At 43.5% G+C, this 26,552-nt stretch overlaps 3 protein-coding genes across 4 annotated transcripts in view; all 3 read right to left on the reverse strand.

The window, feature by feature from the left end:
• STAT2 (signal transducer and activator of transcription 2) overlaps positions 1 to 25,161 on the reverse strand; it is a 66,970-nt gene extending 41,809 nt beyond the window's left edge. The window contains exons 1-2 of one of the 2 annotated variants that reach the window (XM_087886873.1): positions 25,043 to 25,161; positions 23,182 to 23,292 (exon numbers count right to left, since the gene is read on the reverse strand). In XM_087886873.1, coding sequence (XP_087742999.1) covers positions 23,182 to 23,287 — 106 coding nt within the window. In that variant the 5' untranslated portion in view covers positions 23,288 to 23,292; positions 25,043 to 25,161. Of the gene's footprint in view, positions 1 to 23,181; positions 23,447 to 25,042 lie in introns of those variants that run through there. The other variant, XM_087886870.1, reaches the window with a different exon arrangement.
• Positions 1,643 to 5,770, reverse strand: LOC148115348 (apolipoprotein F-like). Its single transcript, XM_087886868.1, has 2 exons — positions 5,725 to 5,770; positions 1,643 to 3,175 (listed from the first exon to the last, which is right to left on the reverse strand). Exon 2 carries the CDS (start codon positions 3,153 to 3,155, stop codon positions 2,124 to 2,126), a length of 1,032 nt encoding a protein of 343 aa, XP_087742994.1. The 5' UTR covers positions 3,156 to 3,175; positions 5,725 to 5,770; the 3' UTR covers positions 1,643 to 2,123.
• Positions 9,052 to 21,762, reverse strand: LOC148115349 (apolipoprotein F-like). The gene is made up of 2 exons (XM_087886875.1): positions 21,694 to 21,762; positions 9,052 to 10,361 (listed from the first exon to the last, which is right to left on the reverse strand). The coding sequence occupies exon 2, from the start codon at positions 10,339 to 10,341 to the stop codon at positions 9,181 to 9,183; it is 1,161 nt and encodes a 386-aa protein (XP_087743001.1). The 5' UTR covers positions 10,342 to 10,361; positions 21,694 to 21,762; the 3' UTR covers positions 9,052 to 9,180.
• Positions 25,162 to 26,552: the final 1,391 nt, after the last annotated feature.

Raw genomic sequence — 26,552 nt, forward strand, 5'->3', positions numbered from 1 at the left:
AGCGTGTGCTGACCTTCCCGGTTTGAGTTTGCGTGGTTGATGTTCGGGCTGTGCTGGGCTAGAAATCTATGGAATTCGAGTCGTGGGGTGGGGGAATCCTGTCTTGAAATGAATTAAATGCGCATTTCAGCTCTCTTCCCTCGTGTGAGCGTTTAATGGCAGCGCAGGATTCCTTGCCATTATATAGGTTATATAATGCCGCCCTGAGTCTTCAGAGAGGGGCGGCATACGAATTGAATTAATAAAATAATAAATAATAAAATAAAATATCAGAGTTATAAACGTGTTAGTTTTACATTCCTTCAGCCACTCCTTACCCTCGTGGACAGCCTTTCAATCGTGTAATCGGAACCATTTATTTATCAGATTTTTTTTTTTATCCTGCCCGTATTATTTTATAAGTAACTGTAGGCGGTGAACACACACACATACTGGCTTAGGCATCAGACTAGAAACCAGGAGACCATGAATTCAAGTTCTGCCTTAGCTAAGAAAGCCAGCTGGGGGACTTTGGACCAGTCACTGTCTCTCAGCCAAATCTTCCAATCCTCACAGGGTTGTTGTTAGGGGGCAAATAGGAGCGGTAACAAGTATTGGGCGTGTTCACCACTGTGAGTTATTTATAAAAATAATAAAGGCAGGATGCCAATAAATACATAAATAAGTAATCCTTGTTCCTCCTATTTTCCCTACAACTCTAAACCTGTGAGGAAGGTTGGGCTGAGAGAAAAGGACTGGCCCAAGATCACCCAACTGGTTTTCATGCCTAAAGCAGGACTACAACTCACAGGCTCCTGGTTTCTAGGCCAGCACCTTAACCACTGTGCTAAACTAGTATTTTTGTTAAGTTTTAGTTGTGTTTTATTTTGGAGAGTCATTTTGGAAGCTATTTTAAGACCGCCTTAAAATATCAAAATAAATGAAATTTAATTTGTGGGATTCTTACAGGTGAGAATCTAAACCAGAAAAGCTAAGGGAATATCTAATCTGAATCTGCACTACCCTTAAGAGGAATAAAGGTGTAGAAAGTTAGCACCCACCCCTCTCCTGGAAGAATGAAATATTCTGAGAAATATTAAAAAGGCAGAATATTATATTTCCCTGGGTGATAAAAGAAACATGTTTTAAAGACAGAGAGCAGCTCCCTGCCCCCAGCAGATATTTGGTGCTCATTGAGAAGGACTGGGCCAACCTATCTGCAAAACAAAAGACCTCCAGCTCCAGGGTGATGGGATTAAGACATGACCCTCCAGGACATAATAGGACTAACTCATCTAGCTGCAGAATTCACAAGAATATGAAACAATCACTGGGGACATTGCATCACCCCGCAAGCTTCAACCAAGCCTGGGACTCAGACAGCCTACAGAGTTAGCTGTGACCCCTACAACAGCCAATGGAATATATATCCTTGCACAGGAACAGGAAGTTCAAATGCAAAGCCCAAGAGAAGGTATAACTACCCCACTCTCTCTCTCTCAACTCCATGTGGTCAACTGTACCAGGACCATGTGCTTGATGGTACTGCTTCATTAAACCATCTTTCCAATCAGCCTCCATGTTTCCAGTATCTTTCTCCCTGCTTGGAACTGAACCAGATGGATATTTCTTCCAACAAAGGCATGGAGGAAAAGGTTAGAACATAATCAAATCAGAAATTTTATTGGATGGGTTGTACATACTCATTTATTATTTTAGGTGATTATAGCAGTGCAAAGTTTAAGAATGTTTGGATTAGGTTTTTATTTATTTTATTTATTTTATTTTATTTTTCAATTTATATACCACCCTTCTCCCTGAGGACTCAGGGCGGTGCACAGCCAGAATTAAGAACATGAAATACAAATATTAAAAACAATTAAAATATATATAAATTTGGCGCAAAAATTTAAAAATCACAAACCAATTAAAACATTTTAAAAATTTAAAAATTTATTCCTAAGGCAGCCCGGCTTGCTGGAAAAAGTGGGTTTTAAGGGCACGGCGGAAGGCACTGAGGTCTTGGATTCTCCTTATCTCTGGGGGCAACAGATTCCAGAGGGTAGGTGCCCCCACAGAGAAGGCTCTCCCCCTGGGGGTCACCAGCCTATGGTGTTCGAAGCACTGACATTGCTTTGGTAGTGTCAGTGCATTTGATTTTCCTTTCGAAAATCAAAAAGTAGAGCCTCCACACCTTTTGTGAACACTGGTTTCACTGCCATAGCAATCCCCAGCCTTAAGGGAGTCGCAGCCCCCCCAGTGAGAGCAACCAAGGTATCAAAACCCAGATCTATGGCCCCCTCTTGAGCACGCTTCTTGGCCAAGTCAGTGCAGTCTTGAGCATAGTAATATATGCTGGTTGCAAAGTTATATAGAGTGCTGACTCCAGGTACGAAGCCCACAATGTTGTGTACCCTTTCATCCGTTACATTTACACAGTCTGGTGATGAACGTCGCATGCGTGCCTGTGTGTGGCACTGATGAAGCCAGGAATGAGGGCCATGCTGTGGCCAGAAGTAGCTACCATTTCTAAGCACTACTTGGAAGGAACTGCTGCCATTGCTGATAACTCCTCCACAAACATTCCCCAAACGGTGACAGGCGTCAGCAGCTGTTGAAAACCACTTATATTCACGGTACACCTGGCCATGCAGGAGAGCTCTATCGACCTGTATCAGACCTCGGCAGTGCGAAGTTTGTTTCTGGGCTAGCTGGTCCAAATTGAACTGTAGGGCAGCAAAGTTTGTATTTTCACCTGTAGGTTTAGCTGTGTCCAGGATCTTTATCATTGTCAACAGGAGACCACTTGCATCTTTCTGCCCCAGTTCCTGGTACAGCACTAGGCCAAGGGTTTCGGCATGGTGGCTGCAACCTGCATTTTGCAAGGCAAGCACCAGGGTGGCTTGAATCATAATCTGGGCTGGTCGAGGCACGCTGTCAAAATGTTCGAGGGTATCGGGCATTAAGTCGCTGCAAGAAACCTTCTTTTCAGGCAACTGGGTGGAATTAGAAGAGATGGAAGTGAGCAAAGTGCGGAGAGAAGCAAGACTGGAATCTGAGATGGAATTTTCAACGTGGTTTCTTGACTCAGTTGTCGTCACTGGTTGTCCTCCCAATCCATGATGTGGCAGGAGGCCAAGAAAAGTCACCAGCATTAGAAACAGTGATAAGTACATGTCAGCTTCTCTGGCCACTGCTACAATGGGAAGAAATCGATTTATTGTTTTATTTAAATAATATAGAAAGCCATCCACGCTTGGGCAACATGCAAACATTAAAAAAAACAGTGGCTAAAAACAATAACGTTAGTTAAACGTTAGTTTAACAATAACGTGAGTTAAATAATACATTCCAATGCTAAAATCCTATCTACAATACAAACGACCAGATCTTCAGAGCCTAATGAAAGACTAATAGGTTTGTGGCCATCCAAGCACAGAAGGCAAAATTCCTGATTCCAACAAGATGACATCATTTAATGGAAGGACCTGACACCTACGCCATCTGCTAGATTGATGGGACAAGCAGAAACAATGGGAAAATGGTGGTCCTGCAGGACTCTGTTCCTATGCCGTGGACTGGCAGATTGATAGATAAAGACCAGCACCTTGGATTGTACCTAAAAGCCTCCAAATCACAATCACTCAGCTTGGCAGGGTTGAATCATGTTGTCCCCTAAGTAGACCATCACAACATCCCGGTTTTGGAAAGCACTTTGAGAGCATCACTTAATTGGGGTGAAGATGTACAACTTGGTATCTCCAGACACTGATGATCCTGTACCCCATGCAGATGAATGACCTGACCCAACGCTATACTGCAGATATTAATAGGAGTGGTGAGAGATTCTCTTATCCTTAATATCCTCAAGACAAGAGGTGATCACTACCACAAGAGGCCAATAGGACAATTTCTCTATTGGCAATAATGGTTGGCTCCTTTTCCAATTTTGCACCATTCAGACCAAATTTCTAAGATTACTCCTTTTTTCCCCTTGGCCTTGCTCTACTAACTATAAAGGATAATTTTCAGTCTGCCTGGAAAAAGACAATTTGCGTCATCTCCATATTATTGTATAAATACCAGGGTGCACAGCAGTGGTGAAATGCAAATTTTTTTACTACCAGTTCCATGGGCATGGCTTGGTGGGCGTGGCAGGGGAAGGATACTGCAAAATCCCCATTCCCTCCCCACTCGAGGGGAAGGATACTGCAAAATCTCTATTCCCACCCTACTCTGGGGCCAGCCAGAGGTAACATTTCCCGGTTCTCCGAACTACTCAAAATTTCCGCTACTGGTTCTCCAGAACCTGTCAGAACCTGCTGGATTTCACCTCTGGTGCACAGAATAATTTTACTCCTCTCCTGCTTTCAGGTACCAACCCTTCTACAACATATGTTGCCCAGTTCTACACAGCAATATTTAAAATCTATCAGAAAGTGACCTGTGCCATAAAGCGGTTCCTTTACATTAATTTACTACTACTACCCCTTCTTTTAAATTGTTTTGGTAGATATTTGTAGCTTTTTATATGTACTTTTACCTATACCATCCCTACCTTTTCTGCTCTTACCTGAACGGGAGGGAAGAGCTTACAGGGCAGATAGTCTGTTCCTGCCCACTCCTCTCTCTCAAGAAAAACAGTAATAATGCTCCAGAACACAATTCCTTAGAAAACCCTCACCAAAAGCCTCTTTTAAAAAAGGACAGAAGTCCAACTCTGTATGGATACTAACTCTCCAAACACTGAGGGAGGTCCCGGAAGCCCTTGTAAATTAGAGGTTAGTGAGCTCTCAGGACAGCTTGCTAAAATGGACAAAACTACCAGTAGCAAAAAAGGTGAAGATGACAAAATGGCTTCTATTGCATGTGGGCAATCCACCGGACTCGGGTCAATCTAAGTGGAACTTGGCTTGATACAGTCAAGTTGCTTGCTAGCCACAGTGAAAATGCAAATTCAATGGTCTGATTTGATAAGCTAAATGCAGTTTAAGGGCAGACTTGCCCACTCAAAAGAGAATTAGATATCTATCTTCATTTAGTTGGCTGAGAACATATCCTTCCAGTGGTTAAGGTCATCAGGCTAGAAGGCGAGAGACCATGAGTTCAAATTCCGCTTTAGCCATGAAAGCCAGCTGGCTGACTTTGGGCCTGTCACTGTCTCTGAAGCCAACCCAGCTCATAGGATTATTGTTGTTGAGGGGAAAATAGGAGAATGGAGGTGTGTTGGATCTGTTCACTGCCTTATTTGTAAAAATAGTAAAGGCGGGATATAACTAGATCTCTCTCTGTCTCTCTCTCTCTCTCTCTCTCACACACACACACACACGCTAGAAGTCTAGGACTACATTTTCCAAAATAAAGAACCATATTGAGGAATATGCTCAATATGCTCAAATAATGAACAGGGAGCAAACTTTGACAAAAACAAGGTTGTTAATCTACCAACTTGTTTTATAATTCAAAGAAAAGATGACTAAGTTAGTGCGGCAAGAAGCAACTTCTTGGTTTGTGTGAAGTGGTCTGCATTAATTCACAACATTTAAGTCGTTTTCTTGCCACTACCAGCTATGTTAATGTGCCACTATGGTTCTTCCCTGGATGCTGATCTCCCAGAAATGAAACACAAGCTTGACAGTTTGACACATTATTCTCACTCTCAAATTAACCTATTTCTTTGCTCATATTGACAGCTATTGCATGCCTTCCCTCTCCCACTCCCTCCTCTGGGAAATAGAAACTTACCGGACTTAGCAGGCAACACAAACACAAAATGCTCCAGAGTGAACTGAGCACCTAAAGTTGGTCTTTATATACCCTTATCTCTGGCAATCACTCTTATCTGCAAACCTCATTGCAACACTCTGTGCTCCTGGAAAAATTCTGACCTTTTTCTTAATCTGCCAAACCCCCCAGAGTTACTTGTCTGAAGAGGGAGAAACAGGCAGTGCTGAGTAATGCGTTAAGGGAAGACAAGGAGGAACAGCATACCTATCAGTTGCTTTGTTTGTATAGAACAAACATTCATGTCTACAACATCTGGATTTACAGTGGAATGAGGGGACTGTCAACCATTCTGATGTCTTAATCCTCTACCAGACAACCTGAAATTTAGAAGACTTTTGTTGCGTTAATTAGAGTTACTCTATTTTAATACATTAACACCAGAGACAGACACTACTCAGACTGTGGCAGTTTGGTTTACTGATTTATGTGGAGCTCAGCTACAAAAATGAATGTCCCTGAACTCCCAGGAAACTGAAGGGACCCCAAATTAAACAACTTTCTATAGTTTTTGTTTCATGTGAGGTGTAAGGGTCTCAGAGTTAGCTTCGCTCCACAGAAAAAGAAGCATGGGATAGAGGGCATTGGATGGGGTGAGTGAGGAATACTTTCTTAGCTGCGGTGAAAATGACAGCATGCCAGCTAACTCATAATTGCCTTGCCAGTTTTACTGAGAGGAGCTAACTGAACTAGGGATAAAACAAATCCAATTTAAGGAACATAAGTGGGCTTAGAAAAAGGCATAATGACAGCAATTGACTCCTCATACTCGTTCCTTAAGTAGGAAGTAAAGCTCACAATAGCAATGAGGACAAACCGCCGCCCCCCACCCACCCACAGTTTTAGCCTGAAAATACTAGGAATTACTACAATCACCCTGTTTCTATTGAAAGCAAAACAGAAATATCAGTAGGATAATCCTTTACAAGATTCCCCATATCTAGCAAGCTCTCAGATCTTCTGGCTGTTTTAAGTACTCATTCAGGACAAAGGCAGAGAAATCTCATATTTTATACTTTATTTTTTAGAATCAATCAATGTTCTTTTTTAAAAAAAAATATCAAAAGTACAACAAAGACATCCACAAATATCCACAATTGTTATACATCATCCTGCTGACACTGGGCAGATTTCAGAAGGATCCAATGTAAGAAGAACTCTACCAAAGGAGGTAAGGCAAAAATATCAGAGATGCATACTTTAATATCTCTTGTATCATCATCCCATCACTGCTGTATTTTTAGCAAGGCTTCCTGATGACCTACTTCCAGTTCCTTTTTCCCCCCCTTGAGAATGAAGTTCACGAACAGAAAAAAAAAAAAAGCAGATAAACAGCAGAAACCAATATTGATGTGTTCAGGTAATTAAGGCAAAATGTGACATACCGTATATGCTCATGGTATCTTAGCTAAACTGGAGATACAAGAGGCAGATCCACAAACAAGCCAAACACAGTGAAAAGCCAGTTTGTCACTTTTTTGTTTGACAATCTAGGTGATAAGGGTGATTCTTAGTGACTCTAAGCAAACAATACCAAGGAAGGCCAGGTAAGCAAGGGCGGGCAGGCAGGCAGGCAACAACAGTTATATAGTTAATCATAGAGCAGAAGTTTATCAGATCTTCTCTTATTCTACTCCCTCCACATTGGTGATCATACAGATTTTTAATTATTATATATAGGTTCAGTTTCTGTATTCTTTCCCTAATATTCTCTGTTGTGCACTAGTCTTATTGACATGCTAAGAGAGATATTTTTCATTTCTTCAACCCTCATTTTCCTCAATTCGCAGGCACTTCTCTTACTGGAGGGACATGGTCTATCCAAATCACTGGAATCTGTAGTGCCAAAGCCAAATGTGAAAATAAGGATAGATAAAAAGTGGTGCTGGGAATACTTGCTGCCACTTGTTCATATATTCCAATATCATAAAGCTTATTGAAGGTAAGATGAAGGTAAGAACTCAAAGTCTCCTGGTTTCTAGGCCAACATTTTAACCACTGTGCTAAACTAGTATTTTTGTTAAGTTTTAGTTGTGTTATCTTTTATTTTGGAGAGCCATTGTGGAAGACATTTAAACACAGCCTTAAAATATCGAAATAAATGATATTAATTCCACTAGAATTGAACAATTAATTTTAAAACAAGAAAAGCAAGGCAGTATCCATTTTGAGAGGATTAATTGATTAATTGTCAGTCTTCATATTACAGTGAGGACTCTGGGAATATTATAGTAAACCTATATACACATTATCCTCCCCTCCTCCCCCATTTTTTTCAAAGATGGGAGACCTATAATTCATTCTGAATATTCTGAATAAAGGTTTGTAGTACAGAAATCCAACTTGTCTAATCCATTCCACCTCCCCCAATTATTTGTTCCCTCAACAGCCAGCATTTCACAGTTGAGCCTTATAGCTGTTGTTTTGTTTTGGAAACCTTGCAATCCCCCTCCCCCAGGTTTACTGAACCTATTATTAATATTAAAAGAAATGTTTCTTGAGAAAACATTCCCATTCACTACTGTTCTGTCATGAGTGGCCTTTGTTTATATATCTTTGAAATGGTGAAAATATGAGTAACAGTGCTGTCCTTTTCCAGCCATAATTAGAAACTAGCACAGGACAACAGAATTCTGATAACAATTCACAGATGGGTTCAAACAATTTTGGACAAAAACCGGGAAAGTTAATAAATTATAAATAGTACCTGTCAGTTCTAAGCAGCTTTACTGTGTAATGTTACATTACATAATAAATAAATCTTCATTTATGAATATTGTAAATACAACTGATAGATAAAATGAGAGGAGGAGATGCAAGTTAGTAAAGAAGACTTGGATACAAGAAGGAACCAGCAGATCAAAGATGACAAAAAATATTCGATTCTACAAAATTCTGCTTGGGTGTTCATTGTATCCCTCTGAGGATTCTCTGGACCATCCAACTACAAAATGTAAAACCTCTATGCCCAGCTGTGTTTGAGACAGTGTTTTCTTTAAAATCATCCTATAAAAGCCACTGATTTGGAAAAAGAAAATAGCAAAGCATTAGTAATTTTCTGTCACTTAAGCACCAGCATATATATTTAAAATATTGATTTGTAATAGTTTCAATCGAGAGTTCTCAAACTTTGGTTTGTGACATCTCCACTTTGGGAGGCTGGGGAAAAAATGTAATGAAAAGTGTCAGGTTTTTCTTTTTAAAAAACTGTGCAGATTTGGATAAGCAAAGTTTTAGGGGTGTCAAAATTCAGAAATCTACCTTTGGTCCCTGCTCTGGCTCTCGGTTAATTGCCTGAACCTATCAAGTTTAAGAATCATGGTAATTATATAGATTAAAATTTAATTATTTTAGATATATATTTATTTCTTGCTCAGAAATAAATTATGTTGATTCAACCTAATCAAATCAGAAATTTTATTGGATGCGTTGTACATACTCTTTTATTATTTTAGGTGATTGTACCAGTGCAAAGTTTACGAATGCTTTGATCAAAACTTTGAGCAAAGTTTTGTTGTTTGAAGCACTGACAATAGTAGGGACTGGAGACGGTGGTTGCTCTTCCTTTTGAAAATCAGAAATTAGAGCCTCCACACCTTTTATGAACACCTGTTCCTCTGCCATAGCAACCCCCATCCTAAAGGGAGTCCCAGCCCCCCCAGTGAGAGCAACCAAGGCATCAAAACCCAGATCTACGGCCCCCTCTTGAGCACGCTCCTTGGCCAAGTCAATGCAGTCTTGAGCATAGTAATATATGCTGGTTGCGAAGTTATATAGAATCCTGACTCCAGGTACGAAGCCCACAATTTTGTGTACCCTTTGATCCATTACATTTACACAGTCTGGTGATGAACGTCGCATGCGTGCCTGCATGTGGCACTGATGAAGCCAGGAATGAGGGCCATGCTGTGGCCAGAAGTAGCTACCATTTCTAAGCACCACTTGGAAGGAACTGCTGCCATTGGTGATAACTCCTCCACAAACATTCCCCAAACGGTGACAGGCGTCAGCAGCTGTTGAAAACCACTTATATTCACGGTACACCTGGCCATGCAGGAGAGCTCTATCGATCTGTATCAGACCTCGGCAGTGCAAGGTTTGTTTCTGGGCTAGCTGGTCCAAATTGAACTGTAGGGCAGCAAAGCTTGTATTTTCACCTGTAGGTTTAGCTGTGTCCAGGATCTTTATCATTGTCAACAGGAGACCACTTGCATCTTTCTGCCCCAGTTCCTGGTACAGCCCTACGCCAAGGGTTTCGGCATGGTGGCTGCAGCCTGCATTTTGCAAGGCAAGCACCAGGGTGGCTTGAATCATAATCTGGGCTGGTCGAGGAACACTGTCAAAATGTTCGAGGGTATCAGGCGTTAAATCGCTGCAAGAAACCTTCTTTTCAGGCAACTGGGTGGAATTAGAAGAGATGGAAGTGAGCAAAGTGCGGAGAGAAGCAAGACTGGAATCCGAGATGGAATTTTCAACATGGTTTCTTCGCTCAGTTGTAGTCACTGGTTGTCCTCCCAATCCATTATGTGGTAGGAGGCCAAGGAAAGTCACGAGCATTAGAGATGGTGATAAGTACATGTCAGCTTCTCTGGCCACTGCTACAATGGGAAGAAATTGATTTATTGATTTATTTAAATAATATAGAAAGCCATCCACGCTTGGGCAATATGCAAACATTTAAAAAAAACAGTGGCTAAAAACAATATCCTGATCCTTGAGTTAAATAATACATTCCAATGCTAAAATCCTATCTACAATACAAACGACCAGATCTTCAGAGCCTAATGAAAGACTAATAGGTTTGTGGCCATCCAAGCACAGAAGGCAAAATTCCTGAGTCCAACAAGATGACATCATTTAATGCAGCGGTTCTCAACCTGGGGGTCGCGACCCCTTTGGGGGTCGAACGGCCATTTCACAGGGGTCGCCAAAGCCCTCTCTCGCCCCCCCCCCCACGCCTTCACTCACCCTCACTCTCTGCTCTGTTGGATCGCCGGCCGTTCGTTTACCCCGCTCACTCCCAATCTATTGCTGCCTCCGATGGCTAGAGGAAAAAAAACTGTTTAAATTCTTGCCGCGGGGCTTCAAAGGGCCGCCCTATAGCCAGTGGTGCAGCCGAACCGTTTGTTAAATTGCTGGCTTGCCCCGCCCCTCCGCACCACTATTTATTGCCAATAAATAGTGGTGGGCGAGGGGCGGGGGAGCCAGCAATTTAACAAATGGTTCGGTGTTTTTTTGTAATTTTATTGGCCCACGGAGCTTCAGCATAGGCTAATTAGCCCTCGCTTAGATCGGCTCCCGACCCCCAGCTGATTTGCTCTCAGCTGTTTTGCTCAGAGCTCTGCTGCTTGCTTGGAAAGAGTGCAGGTTTTTTTCCCCCTACCTATACTGAAAAACGAAAGAGAAAGTAAAGCAGGCTGTTGGCTTTGCAGGTTGGAAAATTAGGCAGGCAGATTTCTTTTTCCTCACCAAAAAAGGTAGGTGCAAACAACGGGAAATTTAGGGAAAAAGAGGAGATTTTAAAACACAAAAGAAAAAAAGCTCTATTTAACTAGGGAATTGTAATAATTGAGATACTATTAATTGTATATTGTGTTGAAAGCAGAAATGGTTAAGTTGTGGTTTGGAGGAATATATGGGGGAAATTATTTGGTTTATTATTATTGGTAAATATAATTAATTGATTTGTAAGAAATTGGATTGCATGGAAATAATTGGAATATTCATGTTCATATTGATTAATATACAAAAAAAGTAGTTATATAACTAATTGATTTATATTAAAATGTTGAATTCATATTAAACAACTGTAATATTACATAATTAACCAATGTGAGGATGGATATAAAAATAGATGACAATGGGAAGGGGTATAATATAGAATAGAAGGGAAAAATTGAATTTGATTAAGATTAGAGATGAGGATGAAGGGTAATATTGGTTTTTTACAAAAATAGATGAGGAATAAATATGGCAAAAAGGAAATATAGAAATTGTAAATTTAATTGAAATGACTAAACACTGTTTAAATTTATGAACCGGCCAAATACTCTGTTCAAAGAAAATACATTGTATGTTTGTATGTGTGTTTCTAATTATTGTTATTTATTCATATTTGTTCTCTTTTATTCTTTAAAGTTTAACAATTCATTCTTTATCTTAATATCTTTATATTTGTTTGGGGTTGGCTTCCTTCCCTTTCATCTTTTTTATTGTACAGCAATCTTTCTCCTTAAACCTACCACCTCTCTCTTTTCTTTCCTTCTTACTTTCTCTTCCTCCCCCTCTTCTTCTCCTCCCTACTTCCTCTTCCTTTCTCCTTCTCCTCCTCTCTTCCTCCCTCTCTTACCCTCACTCCTACTCTAATTTCCCTTCCCTTCCTTCATCCCTCTCTATTGCTGTATCCTTTTATGCATATGGACTACTCAGAGGGCTGAAAAAGTTATTTCTGACTGGTCCTCGCACTTTTGACCAGTCTTCGAACTTATGACTGTCCCCACATTTTACATTTTCGCCCTATCTTGTCACCATGGTGAAAAGAAGCAGTTGTGAAATGAGTGACACATTGTTAAGAATGCTACAATGGGCATAAATGATGACCAGTCATAAGTGCGAAGACCGGTCAAAAGGGCGAGGACCTGTCAGAAATCACTTTTTTCAGCCCTCTGGGTAGTCCTTTTGTGCATATGGACTACTCAGAGGGCTGAAAAAGTTATTTTTGACTGGTCCTCGCACTTTTGACCAGTCCTCGAACTTACGACTGTCCTCAAAAACATTTTACGTTTTTGCCCTATCTTGTCACTATGGTGAAGAGAAGCAGTTGTGAAATGAGTGACATGGTTGTTAAGAATGCTGCACGGGCATAAATGTGAGGATGGTCATAAGTGTGAGGACCAGTCAAAAGTGCGAGGACCTGTCAGAAATGACTTTTTTCAGCCCTCTGAGTAGTCCCTATACACATAGCCATGGCCACCCGGTCACATGACCAGCTAGCCACACCCACCCAGTCACATGGCCTCCAAGCCACACCCACAAAATAAGCCACGCCCACAGAACCGGTAGTAAAAAAATTTAGAACCCACCCCTGGTTGGGGGTCACCACAACATGAGGAACTGTATTAAAGGGTCGCGGCATTAGGAAGGTTGAGAACCACTGATTTAATGGAAGGACCTGACACCTACGCCATCTGCTAGATTGATGGGACAAGCAGAAACAATGGGAAAATGGTGGTCCTGCAAGGATTCTGTTCCTATGCTGTGGACTGACAGATTGATAGATAAAGACCAGCACCTTGGATTGTACCTAAAAGCCTCCAAATCACAATCACTCAGCTTGGCAGGGTTGAATCATGTTGTCCCCTAAGTAGACCATCACAGCATCCAGGTTTTGGAAAGCACTTTGAGAGCATCACTTGATTGGGGTGGAGATGTACAACTTGGTATCTCCAGACACTGATGATCCTGTACCCCATGCAGATGAATGACCTGACCCAACGCTATGCTGCAGATATTAATAGGAGTGGTGAGAATTCTCTTATCCTTAAAATCCTCAAGACAAGAGGTGATCACTACCACAAGAGGCCAATAGGACAATTTCTCTATTGGCAATAATGGTTGGCTCCTTTTCCAATTTTGCACCATTCAGGCCAAATTTCTAAGATTACCTCTTTTTTCCCCTTGGCCTTGCTCTACTATGAAGGATAATTTTCAGTCTGCCTGGAAAAAAACAATTTGCGTCATCTCCCTATTATTGCATAAATACCAGGGTGCACAGCAGTGGTGAAATGCAAATTTTTTTACTACCAGTTCCATGTGCGTGGCTTGGTGGGCGTGATGTAGCTTGGTGGGCATGGCAGGGGAAGGATACTGCAAAATCCCCATTCCCTCCCCACTCGAGGGGAAGGATACTGCAAAATCTCTATTCTCCCCCTACTCTGGGGCCAGCCAGTGGTGGCATTTCCCGGTTCTCCGAACTACTCAAAATTTCCGCTACCGGTTCTCCAGATCCTGTCAGAACCTGCTGGATTTCACCCCTGGCGCACAGAATAATTTTACTCCTCTCCTGCTTTCAGGTATCAACCCTTCTACAACATATGTTGCCCAGTTCTACACAGCAATATTTAAAATCTATCAGAAAATGACCTGTGCCATAAAGCGGTTTTAATGAACAGTTAGTTCACCATTCTAGAGTACTCTATATTGTGATAGATCTGGTTTTCCATTCTCCTTTACATTAATTTACTACTACTACCCCTTCTTTTAAATTGTTTTGGTAGATATTTTTAGCTTTTTATATGTACTTTTACCTATACCACCCCTACCTTCTCTGCTCTTACCTGGACGGGAGGGAAGAGCTTACAGGGCAGATAGTCTGTTCCTGCCCACTCCTCTCTCTCAAGAAAAACAGTAACAATGCTCCAGAACACAATTCCTTAGAAAACCCTCACCAAAAGCCTCTTTTAAAAAAGGACAGAAGTCCAACTCTGTATGGATACTAACTCTCCAAACACTGAGGGAGGTCCTGGAAGCCCTTGTAAATTAGAGGTTAGTCAGCTCCCAGGACAGCTTGCTAAAATGGACAAAACTACCAGGAGCAAAAAAGGTGAAGATGACAAAATGGCTTCTATTGCATGTGGGCAATCCACCAGACTCAGGTCAATCTAAGTGGAACTTGGCTTGATACAGTCAAGTTGCTTGCTAGCCAGGGAAAATGCAAATTCAATGGTCTGATTTGATAAGCTAAATCCAGTTTAAGGGCAAACTTGCCCACTCAAAAGAGAATTAGATATCTATCTTCATTTAGTTGGCTGAGAACATATCCTTCCAGTGGTTAAGGTCATCAGGCTAGAAGGCGGGAGACCATGAGTTCAAATTCCGCTTTAGCCATGAAAGCCAACTGGGTGACTTTGGGCCTGTCACTGTCTCTGAAGCCAACCCAGCTCATAGGATTATTGTTGTTGAGGGGAAAATAGGAGAATGGAGGTGTGTTGGATCTGTTCACTGCCTTATTTGTAAAAATAGTAAAGGCGGGATATAACTAGATCTCTCTCTGTCTCTCTCTCTCTCACACACACACACACACACACACGCTAGAAGTCTAGGACTACATTTTCCAAAATAAAGAACCATATTCCTCATGCTCAAATAATGAACAGGGAGCAAACTTTGACAAAAACAGGGTTGTTAATCTACCAACTTGTTTTATAATTCAAAGAAAAGATGACTAAGTTAGTGCGGCAAGAAGCAACTTCTTGGTTTGTGTGAAGTGGTCTGCATTAATTCACAACATTTAAGTCGTTTTCTTGCCACTACCAGCTATGTTAATGTGCCACTATGGTTCTTCCCTGGATGCTGATCTCCCAGAAATGAAACACAAGCTTGATACTGTGACAAATTATTCTCACTCTCAAATTAACCTATTTCTTTGCTCATGTTGAGAGCTATTGCATGCCTTCCCTCTCCCACTCCCTCCCCTGGGAAAGAGAAACTTACCTGATTTAGATGACAACACAAACACAAAATGCTCCAGAGTGAACTGAGCACTGATTAAAGTTGGTCTTTATATACCCTTATCTATGGCAATCAGTCTTATCTGCAAACCTCATTGCAACACTCTGCCCCCCCCCAAAGTTCTGACCTTTTTCTTAATCTGCAAAACCCCCCAGAGTTACTTCTCTGATTAACCCCTATATTTCATGCAGTTTTCCTTTGTTTTATGGTAAAGGGGGTAGGAATTCCTGAGTGGTCCACAGATAGAATCATAACAAGAGGGAGAAATAGGCAGTGCTGAGTAATGCTTTAAGGCAGTGGTTCTCAACCTTCCTAATGCCGCGACCCTTTAATACAATTCCTCATGTTGTGGTGACCCCCAACCAGGGGTGGGTTCTAATTTTTTTTACTACCGGTTCTGTGGGCGTGGCTTATTTTGTGGGCGTGGCTTAGAGGCCATGTGACTGGGTGGGTGTGGCTAGCTGGTCATGTGACCGGGTGGCCATGGCTATGTGTATAGGGACTACTCAGAGGGCTGAAAAAAGTCATTTCTGACAGGTCCTCGCACTTTTGACTGGTCCTCACACTTATGACCATCCTCACATTTATGCCCGTGCAGCATTCTTAACAACCATGTCACTCATTTCACAACTGCTTCTCTTCACCATAGTGACAAGATAGGGCAAAAACGTAAAATGTTTTTGAGGACAGTCGTAAGTTTGAGGACTGGTCAAAAGTGCGAGGACCAGTCAAAAATAACTTTTTCAGCCCTCTGAGTAGTCCATATGCACAAAAGGACTACCCAGAGGGCTGAAAAAAGTGATTTCTGACAGGTCCTCGCCCTCTTGACCGGTCTTCGCACTTATGACTGGTCATCATTTATGCCCATTGTAGCATTCTTAACAATGTGTCACTCATTTCACAACTGCTTCTTTTCACCATGGTGACAAGATAGGGCGAAAACGTAAAATGTGAGGACAGTCATAAGTTCGAAGACTGGTCAAAAGTGCGAGGACCAGTCAGAAATAACTTTTTCAGCCCTCTGAGTAGTCCATATGCATAAAAGGATACAGCAATAGAGAGGGATTATTATTATTATTATTATTATTATTATTATTATTATTATTATTATTATTTAGATTTCTATACCGCCCTACTCCCGAAGGACTCAGGGCGGTGCACAGCCAAACAATAAAACACATACAATACAAAATTTAAAATAGAATAAAATCAAATTAAATAATTTTGGCCCCGACAAATTTAAAACCCCAAACTTTTAAAACCAATTTAAAATTGAATATATAAAATACTAAAAGATATTTAAAATTTTAAAAATCTTTTATAAAAGAGGGGGAAAATTAGGCCAGGCCGGCCTGGTGAAATAGTAAGGTCTTTAAGGCGCGGCGGAAGGTGCGCAGATCCGGGATCCTTCGTATCTCTGGGGGGAGCTCGTTCCAGATAGTAGGTGCCCCGACAGAGAAGGCTCTCCCCCTGGGGGCCGCCAGTCGGCATTGTTTGGCTGACGGCACCCGGAGGAGCCCCTCTCTATGGGAGCGTACCAGCCGGTGGGAGGCTATTGGTGGTAGTAGGCGGTCCTGCAAGTACCCGGGTCCTAAGCCATGGAGCGCTTTAAAAGTGGTAACCAGAACCTTGAAGCGCACCCGGAAGACCACCGGGAGCCAGTGCAGCTCGCGCAGGAGGGGTGTTACATGGGAACGCCATGTCGCTCCCATTACCACCCGCGCGGCCGCACTCTGCGCCAGTTGGAGCCTCCGGGTGCTCCTCAAGGGGAGCCCCATGTAGAGAGCGTTGCAATAGTCCAGGCGGGAGGTGACAAGGGCATGAGTGACCGTGCGTAACGAGTCCCGATCCAGAAAGGGACGCAACTGGCGAATCAGGCGAACCTGATGAAAAATCCTCCCAGTCACGGCCGTCAAGTGCTCTTCTAAAGACAGCCGTGAATCCAGGAGGACGCCCAAGTTGCGAGCCCTCTCCGTGGGGGCCAATGATTTGCCCCCAATAGTCAGTGATGGCGTCAACTGACTATATCGGGACGTCGGAAACCACAGCCACTCAGTCTTGGATGGGTTGAGCCTGAGCCTGTTCCTCCCCATCCAGATCCGTACGGCCTCCAGGCACCGGGACATCACTTCAAGGGCATCGTTGGGGTGATCCGGGGTGGAGATGTACAGCTGGGTGTCGTCAGCGTACTGATGGTACTCCACCCCGAAACCACGGATGATCTCGCCCAGCGGCTTCACATAAATGTTGAACAGGAGAGGCAAGAGGACCGACCCTTGCGGCACCCCACATATAAGGGGCCTCGGGGTCGACCTCTGTCCCCCTGTCAACAGACTGCGACCGGTCAGAGAGAAAGGAGGAGAACCACCGCAACACAGTGCCTCCCACCCCCAACTCTTCCAACCGGTGCAGCATGATATCATGGTCGATGGTATCAAAAGCCGCTGAGAGATCTAACAGGACCAGGACAGAGGAGCACCCCCTGTCCCGAGCCCTCCAGAGATCATCAACCAACGCGACCAATGCCGTTTCCGTGCTGTACCCGGGTCTGAAGCCCGACTGGAACGGATCCAGATACGCGTTTCATCCAGGTGCTGGGGGAGCTGTTGCGCGACCACACTCTCAACAACCTTCGCAACAAAGCGAAGGTTGGAGACCGGACGATAATTTACCAACATTGCCGGGTCCAGGGAAGGCTTCTTGAGGAGAGGCCTCACCACCGCCTCTTTCAAGGCGGCGGGAAAGTCACCCTCACTCAGCGAAGCGTTTATAATCCCCTGGAGCCAGCCTCGTGTCACTTCCCGGGAAGCCAGTACTAACCAGGAAGGACACGGGTCCAATAAACAAGTGGTCGCGTTCAGTCTACCCAGAATCCTGTCCACGTCCTCAGGGGTCACAGGATCAAACTCATCCCAGATAACATTCTCAAGACCTGCCCCTGTCTCTCCCCCTGAGACTACCCAGTCGGAGTCCAAATCTTCCCGAATCTGAGTGATTTTGTCATACAGATATTGAACAAAATCCTCGGCTCTACCCTCCAAGGGGTCCTCCCGCGCTTCCTGGTGGAGCAGGGAGCGGGTCACCCTAAAGAGGGCGGCCGGGCGATTATCTGATGACGCAATAAGAGCAGCAAAATAACTACATTTCGCTGCTTTTATCGCCACTAAGTAATTCCTAATATGGGATCTTACTAGTGTCCGGTCAGATTCAGAAAGACTGGCCCTCCAACTACTCTCTAGGCGTCTTTTCCGGCGCTTCAACTCCCTCAGCTCCTCAGTAAACCAAGGAGCCAATTGAGATCGGCGCCGGGTCAGAGGCCGCAAAGGCACGACCCGATCCAGAGCACCAGCAGCCGCCCTATCCCAGGCGGCCACCAGGTCTCCAGTCGAGGCGTGTGCCAGAACCTCAGGAAATGGCCCAAGCTCCGTCTGGAACCTATCAGGTTCCATCAGGCGCCTGGGGCGGAACCATCTTACCGGCTCCGCCTCCCTGTGGCGGGGTGCAGCAGTTCGAAAGTCAAGACGAAGGAGAGAGTGATCTGACCATGACAAGGGTTCAGTAACTATATCCCCTATATCAAGATCCCTCAACCACTGTCCAGAGACAAAAACCAGATCCAGCGTGTTTCCCCCTGTGTGGGTAGGGCCATGAATTAACTGGGTCAGGTCCATAGCTGTCATGGAAGCCATGAACTCCCGAGCCATCTCTGACGTCTCACCCACGGACGGCAGGTTGAAATCCCCCATGACCATAAGTCTGGGGGTATCAACCGCCACCGCGGCGATGACGTTGAGTAGCTCGGGCAGGGCTGTTGCCACGTGGCAGGGAGCCAGGTACGTGATCAGCAAACCCATCTGAACCCCATGACCCCATTTCACAAAAAGGGATTCACAGCCGGCCGTCTGAGGAACAGTGGCCTCCCTTGGTCTCAGACCTTCTTTAATGATAACCGCTACCCCCCCGCCCCTCCCCTGTGACCTCGGCTGATGGAATGCTTGGAAACCTGGCGGGCACATTTCAATGAGGGGAACCCCCCCCCTCCTGGCCCAACCAGGTTTCCGTAATACCTGCCAGGTCCGCACCCCCCTCTTGAACAAGATCACAGATGAGGGGGGCTTTATTTACTACAGACCTGGCATTGCATAGCATCAGCCGAAGGCCTGGGTCCTGAGGGTCTATGCAACCCGAGGAGCGAGTAGAGCCCTGGGGGCCGGAGCACGCCACCGCTCGTAGACAGCGAGTGCGCACTCCCCTAACACGATATGGCCCCCTCCTCCCGCCATATCTACCCCTCCCACCTACAGTACTGATGTTCAAAAAACTATCCGGACAAGCTCTAACCCCCCCCTCGATCCCGGGTCCCCCATCCCCCATGCCACGCTTCACTGCCAGACCCGACCCTCCCCCTTGTGGGTTATCCCCCATACCCACAGCCCAAATTCCAATCTGACCCTCCCCCTCCCTAAGACCCCTTAAAAATTTAACTAAAAATTTTGTTAGAAAACCCCTCAATCCCCTCGTTTTCACATGCCACCTCTCTGGGTCCCAAAACCCTTCCTTGAGGTGGGCCCTCGATAGTGAGGAGGGCCACATCTGCGAGAAGGGGGAATCTCGCAGCGCAAGAAGATCTGCAGTCGTATACATCTCCAAAATGCAGCGATGGAGGCCCAGAGCTCAAACAGGGGACTTCACAAAAGATGTAACACAGCCAATTGTTCATCGATGTGCTGTTGGTATCTCAACTGTCCTCCCACAACAGCAGGAGGGTCCTACATTATCTCCTCCAATGGGGGCGACCTCCGGCCCGCCGGATGAAGGAAGGGAAGGGAAATTAGAGTAGGAGTGAGGGTAAGAGAGGGAGGAAGAGAGGAGGAGAAGGAGAAAGGAAGAGGAAGTAGGGAGGAGAAGAAGAGGGGGAGGAAGAGAAAGTAAGAAGGAAAGAAAAGAGAGAAGTGGTAGGTTTGAGGAGAAAGATTGCTGTACAATAAAAAAGATGAAAGGGAAGAAAGCCAACCCCAAACAAATATAAAGATATTAAGATAAAGAATGAATTGTTAAACTTTAAAGAATAAAAGAGAACAAATATGAATAAATAACAATAATTAGAAACACACATACAAACATACAATGTATTTTCTTTGAACAGAGTATTTGGCCGGTTCATAAATTTAAACAGTGTTTAGTCATTTCAATTAAATTTACAATTTCTATATTTCCTTTTTGCCATATTTATTCCTCATCTATTTTTGTAAAAAACCAATATTACCCTTCATCCTCATCTCTAATCTTAATCAAATTCAATTTTTCCCTTCTATTCTATATTATACCCCTTCCCATTGTCATCTATTTTTATATCCATCCTCACATTGGTTAATTATGTAATATTACAGTTGTTTAATATGAATTCAACATTTTAATATAAATCAATTAGTTATATAACTACTTTTTTTGTATATTAATCAATATGAACATGAATATTCCAATTATTTCCATGCAATCCAATTTCTTACAAATCAATTAATTATATTTACCAATAATAATAAACCAAATAATTTCCCCCATATATGCCTCCAAACCACAACTTAACCATTTCTGCTTTCAACACAATATACAATTAATAGTATCTCAATTATTACAATTCCCTAGTTAAATAGAGCTTTTTTTCTTTTGTGTTTTAAAATCTCCTCTTTTTCCCTAAATTTCCCGTTGTTTGCACCTACCTTTTTTGGTGAGGAAAAAGAAATCTGCCTGCCTAATTTTCCAACCTGCAAAGCCAACAGCCTGCTTTACTTTCTCTTTCGTTTTTCAGTATAGGTAGGGGGAAAAAAACCTGCACTCTTTCCAAGCAAGCAGCAGAGCTCTGAGCAAAACAGCTGAGAGCAAATCAGCTGGGGGTCGGGAGCCGATCTAAGCAAGGGCTAATTAGCCTATGCTGAAGCTCCGTGGGCCAATAAAATTACAAAAAAACACCGAACCATTTGTTAAATTGCTGGCTCCCCCGCCCCTCGCCCACCACTATTTATTGGCAATAAATAGTGGTGCGGAGGGGCGGGGCAAGCCAGCAATTTAACAAATGGTTCGGCTGCACCACTGGCTATAGGGCGGCCCTTTGAAGCCCCGCGGCAAGAATTTAAACAGTTTTTTTTCCTCTAGCCATCGGAGGCAGCAATAGATTGGGAGTGAGCGGGGTAAACGAACGGCCGGCGATCCAACAGAGCAGAGAGTGAGGGTGAGTGAAGGCGTGGGGGGGGCGAGAGAGGGCTTTGGCGACCCCTGTGAAATGGCCGTTCGACCCCCAAAGGGGTCGCAACCCCCAGGTTGAGAACCGCTGCTTTAAGGGAAGACAAGGAGGAACAGCATACCTATCAGTTGCTTTGTTTGTATAGAAGAAACATTCATGTCTACAACATCTGGACTTACAGTGAAATGAGGGGACTGTCAACCATTCTGATCTCTAATCTTCTATCAGACAACCTGAAATTTAGAAGACTTTTGTTCAGAGCTGTGGAGTCGGAGTCGGAGTCGAGGAGTCGGAGGAAATTTTGGGTACCTGGAGTCGGAGTCAGAGTCGGAGTCGGAAGTACAAAAAACTGAGGAGTCGGAGTCGGAACATTTATCTCCCGACTCCATAGCCCTGACAGTGCTGTGGAGTCGGAGTCGGAGTAAATTTTGGGTACCTGGAGTCGGAGTCGGAGTCGGAAGTACAAAAAACTGAGGAGTCGGAGTCGGAGCCGAAACATTTATCTCCCGACTCCACAGCCCTGCTTTTGTTGCGTTAATTAGAGTTACTCTATTTTAATACATTAACACCAGAGACAGACACTACTCAGACTGTGGCAGTTTGGTTTACTGATTTATGTGGAGCTCAGCTACAAAAATGAATGTCCCTGAACTCCCAGGAAACTGAAGGGACCCCAAATTAAACAACGTTTATGTTTCATGTGAGGTGTAAAGGTCTCAGAGGTAGCTTCGCTCCACAGAAAAAGAAACATGGGATAGAGGGCATTGGATGGAGTGAGTGAGGAATAGTTTCTTAGCTGCAGGGACAATGACAGCATGCCTGCTAACTCATAATTGCCAGTTTTACTGAGAGGAGCTAACTGAACTGGGGATAAAACAAATCCAATTTAAGGAACATAAGTGGGCTTAGAAAAAGGCATAATGACAGCAATTGTCTCCTCATACTTGTTCTTTAAGTAGGAAGTAAAGCTCACAATTGCAATGAGGACAACCTCCCCACACACACAGTTTTAGCCTGAAAATACTAGGAATTACTACAATCACCCTGTTTCTATTGAAAGCAAAACAGAAATATCAGTAGGATAATCCTTTACAAGATTCCCCATATCTAGCAAGCTCTCAGAGCTGGCTGTTTTAAGTAGTCACGCAGGACAAAGGCAGAGAAATCTCATATTTTATACTTTATTTTTTAGAATCAATCAATGTTCTTTTTTAAAAAAAATATCAAAAGTACAACAAAGACATCCACAAATATCCACAATTGTTATACATCATCCTGCTGACACTGGGCAGATTTCAGAAGGATCCAATGTAAGAAGAACTCCTACCAAAGGAGGTAAGGCAAAAATATCAGAGATGCATATACAATTACATCTTTAATATCTCTTGTATCATCATCCCATCACTGCTGTATTTTTAGCAAGGCTTGCTGATGGCCTATGTCCAGTTCCTTTTTTTTCTCCTTGAGAATGAATTTCACAAACAGAAAAAAAAAAAGCATATAAACAGCAGATGTGTTCAGGTAATTAAGGCAAAATGTGACATGAACACATGATCATGCAGATACTACAATGGTTATAAGTGTGAAAAACGGTCGTAAGTCACTTTTTTCAGTGCCATTGTAACTGTGAGCGGTCATTAAATGAACTGTTGTAAGTCGAGGACTACCTGTATATCTGGAAAATTCTGTTTGTTCTTCCCCCCTCTCCCTCATCCGATTCAGGATTGCACATCTCTTGATCTGAGCTTCTTCCAAGTTGGCAAAATCCACCATTGCTGCTGCAGGTGCACATTCTATCACACTGGGCGATTTGGGCCAGTCACTCTTTCTCAACCCAGCCAACTTTATAGGGTTGTTGTTGTGGGACATAAAAGGAGGTGGGGTTACCTTAACGTTCTATAGCAAATGAGGATACAAATCAAAACACGAAAACAAACAAACAAGGAGAGCTAGTGTGGTGTAATGGTTAAGGCTAGAAACCAGGAGATCATGAGTTCTAGTCCCGTTTTAGGCACAAAAATCAGCTGGGTGAGTCCTTGGGCCGTCCCCCTCTTTTAGTTCTAGGATGAAGCCAAGGAGAGACCGCTTCCTAAATCTTTCCAAGAACAACTGAATGGAGCCCAGACAGTTGTCAGGCGTCTGATTTGAACAACCTGAATCACAAATTGTCCTATTTCCCCCTAGGCTGTAATGTAAACATTGTTAACAGAAGTGCTAAGTTTATAGACAAGACAGTTCAGTTAAGAATCTGTTATACTGAAGAGACTGAGATACCATGTAAAAGCAATGCAATTTATCTATACAATTCTTTTTTATTTAGCAGGTATGTATTTTTGTTATTGTATTTCCTTTTATCTATTTTATAGACCTTTATTTTATTGCTTTTGATATGGCATGGCTGTGAGACTAATCAATAAGAAACCAAAATTGACTCAAAGGTAAACCACACACAAAAATTAAATTAGCAGATGTCAGACAGAGAACAAGCAGAGAATGGGAAGACTGGTGAATGGAATTGCAGCTCAGTGTTTTCTTTCTGAAAATTAAACCCGAAAGCCAGGAAAAGTCTTTTAAGGTTGGATTAACTGGCTCACCAGTGTCTGATGTAGTTTGCTGGCTCTGCCCAACTTCTTGAAAATGAAACCTAATTTTGCCACACCCCCAGTTCCTAGCTGAAACAATTCGTTGATCAACCTATCCCCAAGTAGGAATATCAATGAAACGAATCCTAATCTTTTTTTTGTTAGGTTTCATAACCCAAACTCTTGTCTGACTCCCATCAGCCAGTCCTTGGGATGAAAGCAAGCTTTTGCAGTCCTGCCTTTACCCCCCTCCCACATCCACAGAAGCTCTATGCAGCATCCTACAACCATGGTTAGAGCAGTTGGCTGAAAACAAGCCCAGCATCACCTTTTCCAGCATCGCAGCCAGCCGTTTTGACTGAACTAGAAGGGAGAGGGGTGCCCCCCACAACCCCTGGTTTTCCCCCTTCCAAATTTCTGCTTTATTGCGTCCCACTCGGCAACAAGTCAAAGCAGAAGCATCCAAGGTGTCGTGGAACTGTGGGTGCAGGAGGTGGGAAAAGAAATGGAAAAGTAACGAAGCCATAACGAAGTGGAACCGATCCGCTCGATCAAATAAGGAAGCCAGGTGGGCGGTAGATATTCAGGGAGAAGCCAGCCACACACACACCCCAACAACTGCGGAAGAAAAGATAGGGCAGTTTTCTTCAGCAAATGCCCTCCATTTACCGCTTTTCTGGAGAATTTTGCAAAGGCTTTCGGGCTTAGCTCAGATTAATTTCCACAATCTTGTGCTCACCCGCAGAAGGTGCACGACCAACTTGGTTTTGCAAGCCGGATTTCCGAAGCCCCTTCTTTTTTCTTACTTTGTATTTGCTGCTTCCCTCCAAAGGGACACGCCTTCCTACACATTCACCGGGTTTAAAACACTCCAGAGTGGCCACAGATCTCTGAGCCCTACAAGATTTCCCCCCACCCCATCTCCCCTCGGCCCCGAAGCCGCTACCTGCCGAAAGAAGCCGCCGCTCCACCTCCAGGGAATGTTATTGTAAACTCTGCAATTCAAGCTCTTTGCAAAAAAAATTGGCCCCTTCTGCGCAGGCCAGACGGAGGGCAGCCCCGCCCATCTTTTCCGTGATTGGACGAAAGTCTGAGCTTTCGTCTCGAAGCGGAGGGAGTAGGTGCTGTCAGAAGAAGAGCCGCCTTTGGCCGCTTGGCGATTTCGATTTCCCAGGAATGATGTCAGCAATGGAGGCGGGGACCTTGAAAGGATTATGTAAATACAGTGCACGCTGGCTATTGGCTGACGGAGTTGCAAGCGTGTGCTGACCTTCCCGGTTTGAGTTTGCGTGGTTGATGTTCGGGCTGTGCTGGGCTAGAAATCTATGGAATTCGAGTCGTGGGGTGGGGGAATCCTGTCTTGAAATGAATTAAATGCGCATTTCAGCTCTCTTCCCTCGTGTGAGCGTTTAATGGCAGCGCAGGATTCCTTGCCATTATATAGGTTATATAATGCCGCCCTGAGTCTTCAGAGAGGGGCGGCATACGAATTGAATTAATAAAATAATAAATAATAAAATAAAATATCAGAGTTATAAACGTGTTAGTTTTACATTCCTTCAGCCACTCCTTACCCTCGTGGACAGCCTTTCAATCGTGTAATCGGAACCATTTATTTATCAGATTTTTTTTTATCCTGCCCATATTATAAGTAACTGTAGGCGGTGAACACACACACATACTGGCTTAGGCATCAGACTAGAAACCAGGAGACCATTGAAGGGAAACAATAATAAGGATATAATAAATAATGCTAGGATATGATATACTGGTATACTAGATTCTGTAACCATTAGGTTCTTGTAATACACATATGCCTTTGTATTTGTATCACATATATTATGCCTTTATATTTGTATCTCCTGTAACAAACATATTCTGTTATTAGGCCTGTAATGTATCTGGTATTTGTCAAACATATGTCCCTGCCATTTGACCTGAACCCATATCAATCTTCTCCCTGTTTTTTTCTTGTGCCATCTAAGAGCATGGTACTATCTCAGTCTTAATTTATGTTGATCTGGATAGACTCCTACTTTCCAGGGCCAGGGGACCTAAGTGGCCAATTGAGTAAACAAAGAAATGCTCAAGATGACTAATTGGGAAGTTTCTATTCCCCCTTGCAGGGCAACAAAGAATGCACGGGCCTGGATTGGGAGGCCAGAGTTGGGTACTAAGCTGACGTCTCTGAGGGTATAAAAGGACGCCATACCTTCCCCAAGGTGTGGCTATCTCCTCGCATGCATTGTATCTGTATGTTCTGGATATAGTTCCACCCAGTATTTTGTTTTTGGCCGTAAATAAAAACTGTTTTTTTTGCAAGCCTCATCTTGAGTCTCTCTCTTTGGCATTCTGGTGACTCAAGTGTATTTTGGGACCTTACACCATGAATTCAAGTTCTGCCTTAGCTAAGAAAGCCAGCTGGGGGACTTTGGACCAGTCACTGTCTCTCAGCC

The sequence above is a fragment of the Pantherophis guttatus genome, chromosome 2, assembly GCF_059756535.1.
Source record: "Pantherophis guttatus breed Tessera chromosome 2, ASM5975653v1, whole genome shotgun sequence".
Classification (NCBI taxonomy): Eukaryota; Metazoa; Chordata; class Lepidosauria; order Squamata; family Colubridae; genus Pantherophis; species Pantherophis guttatus.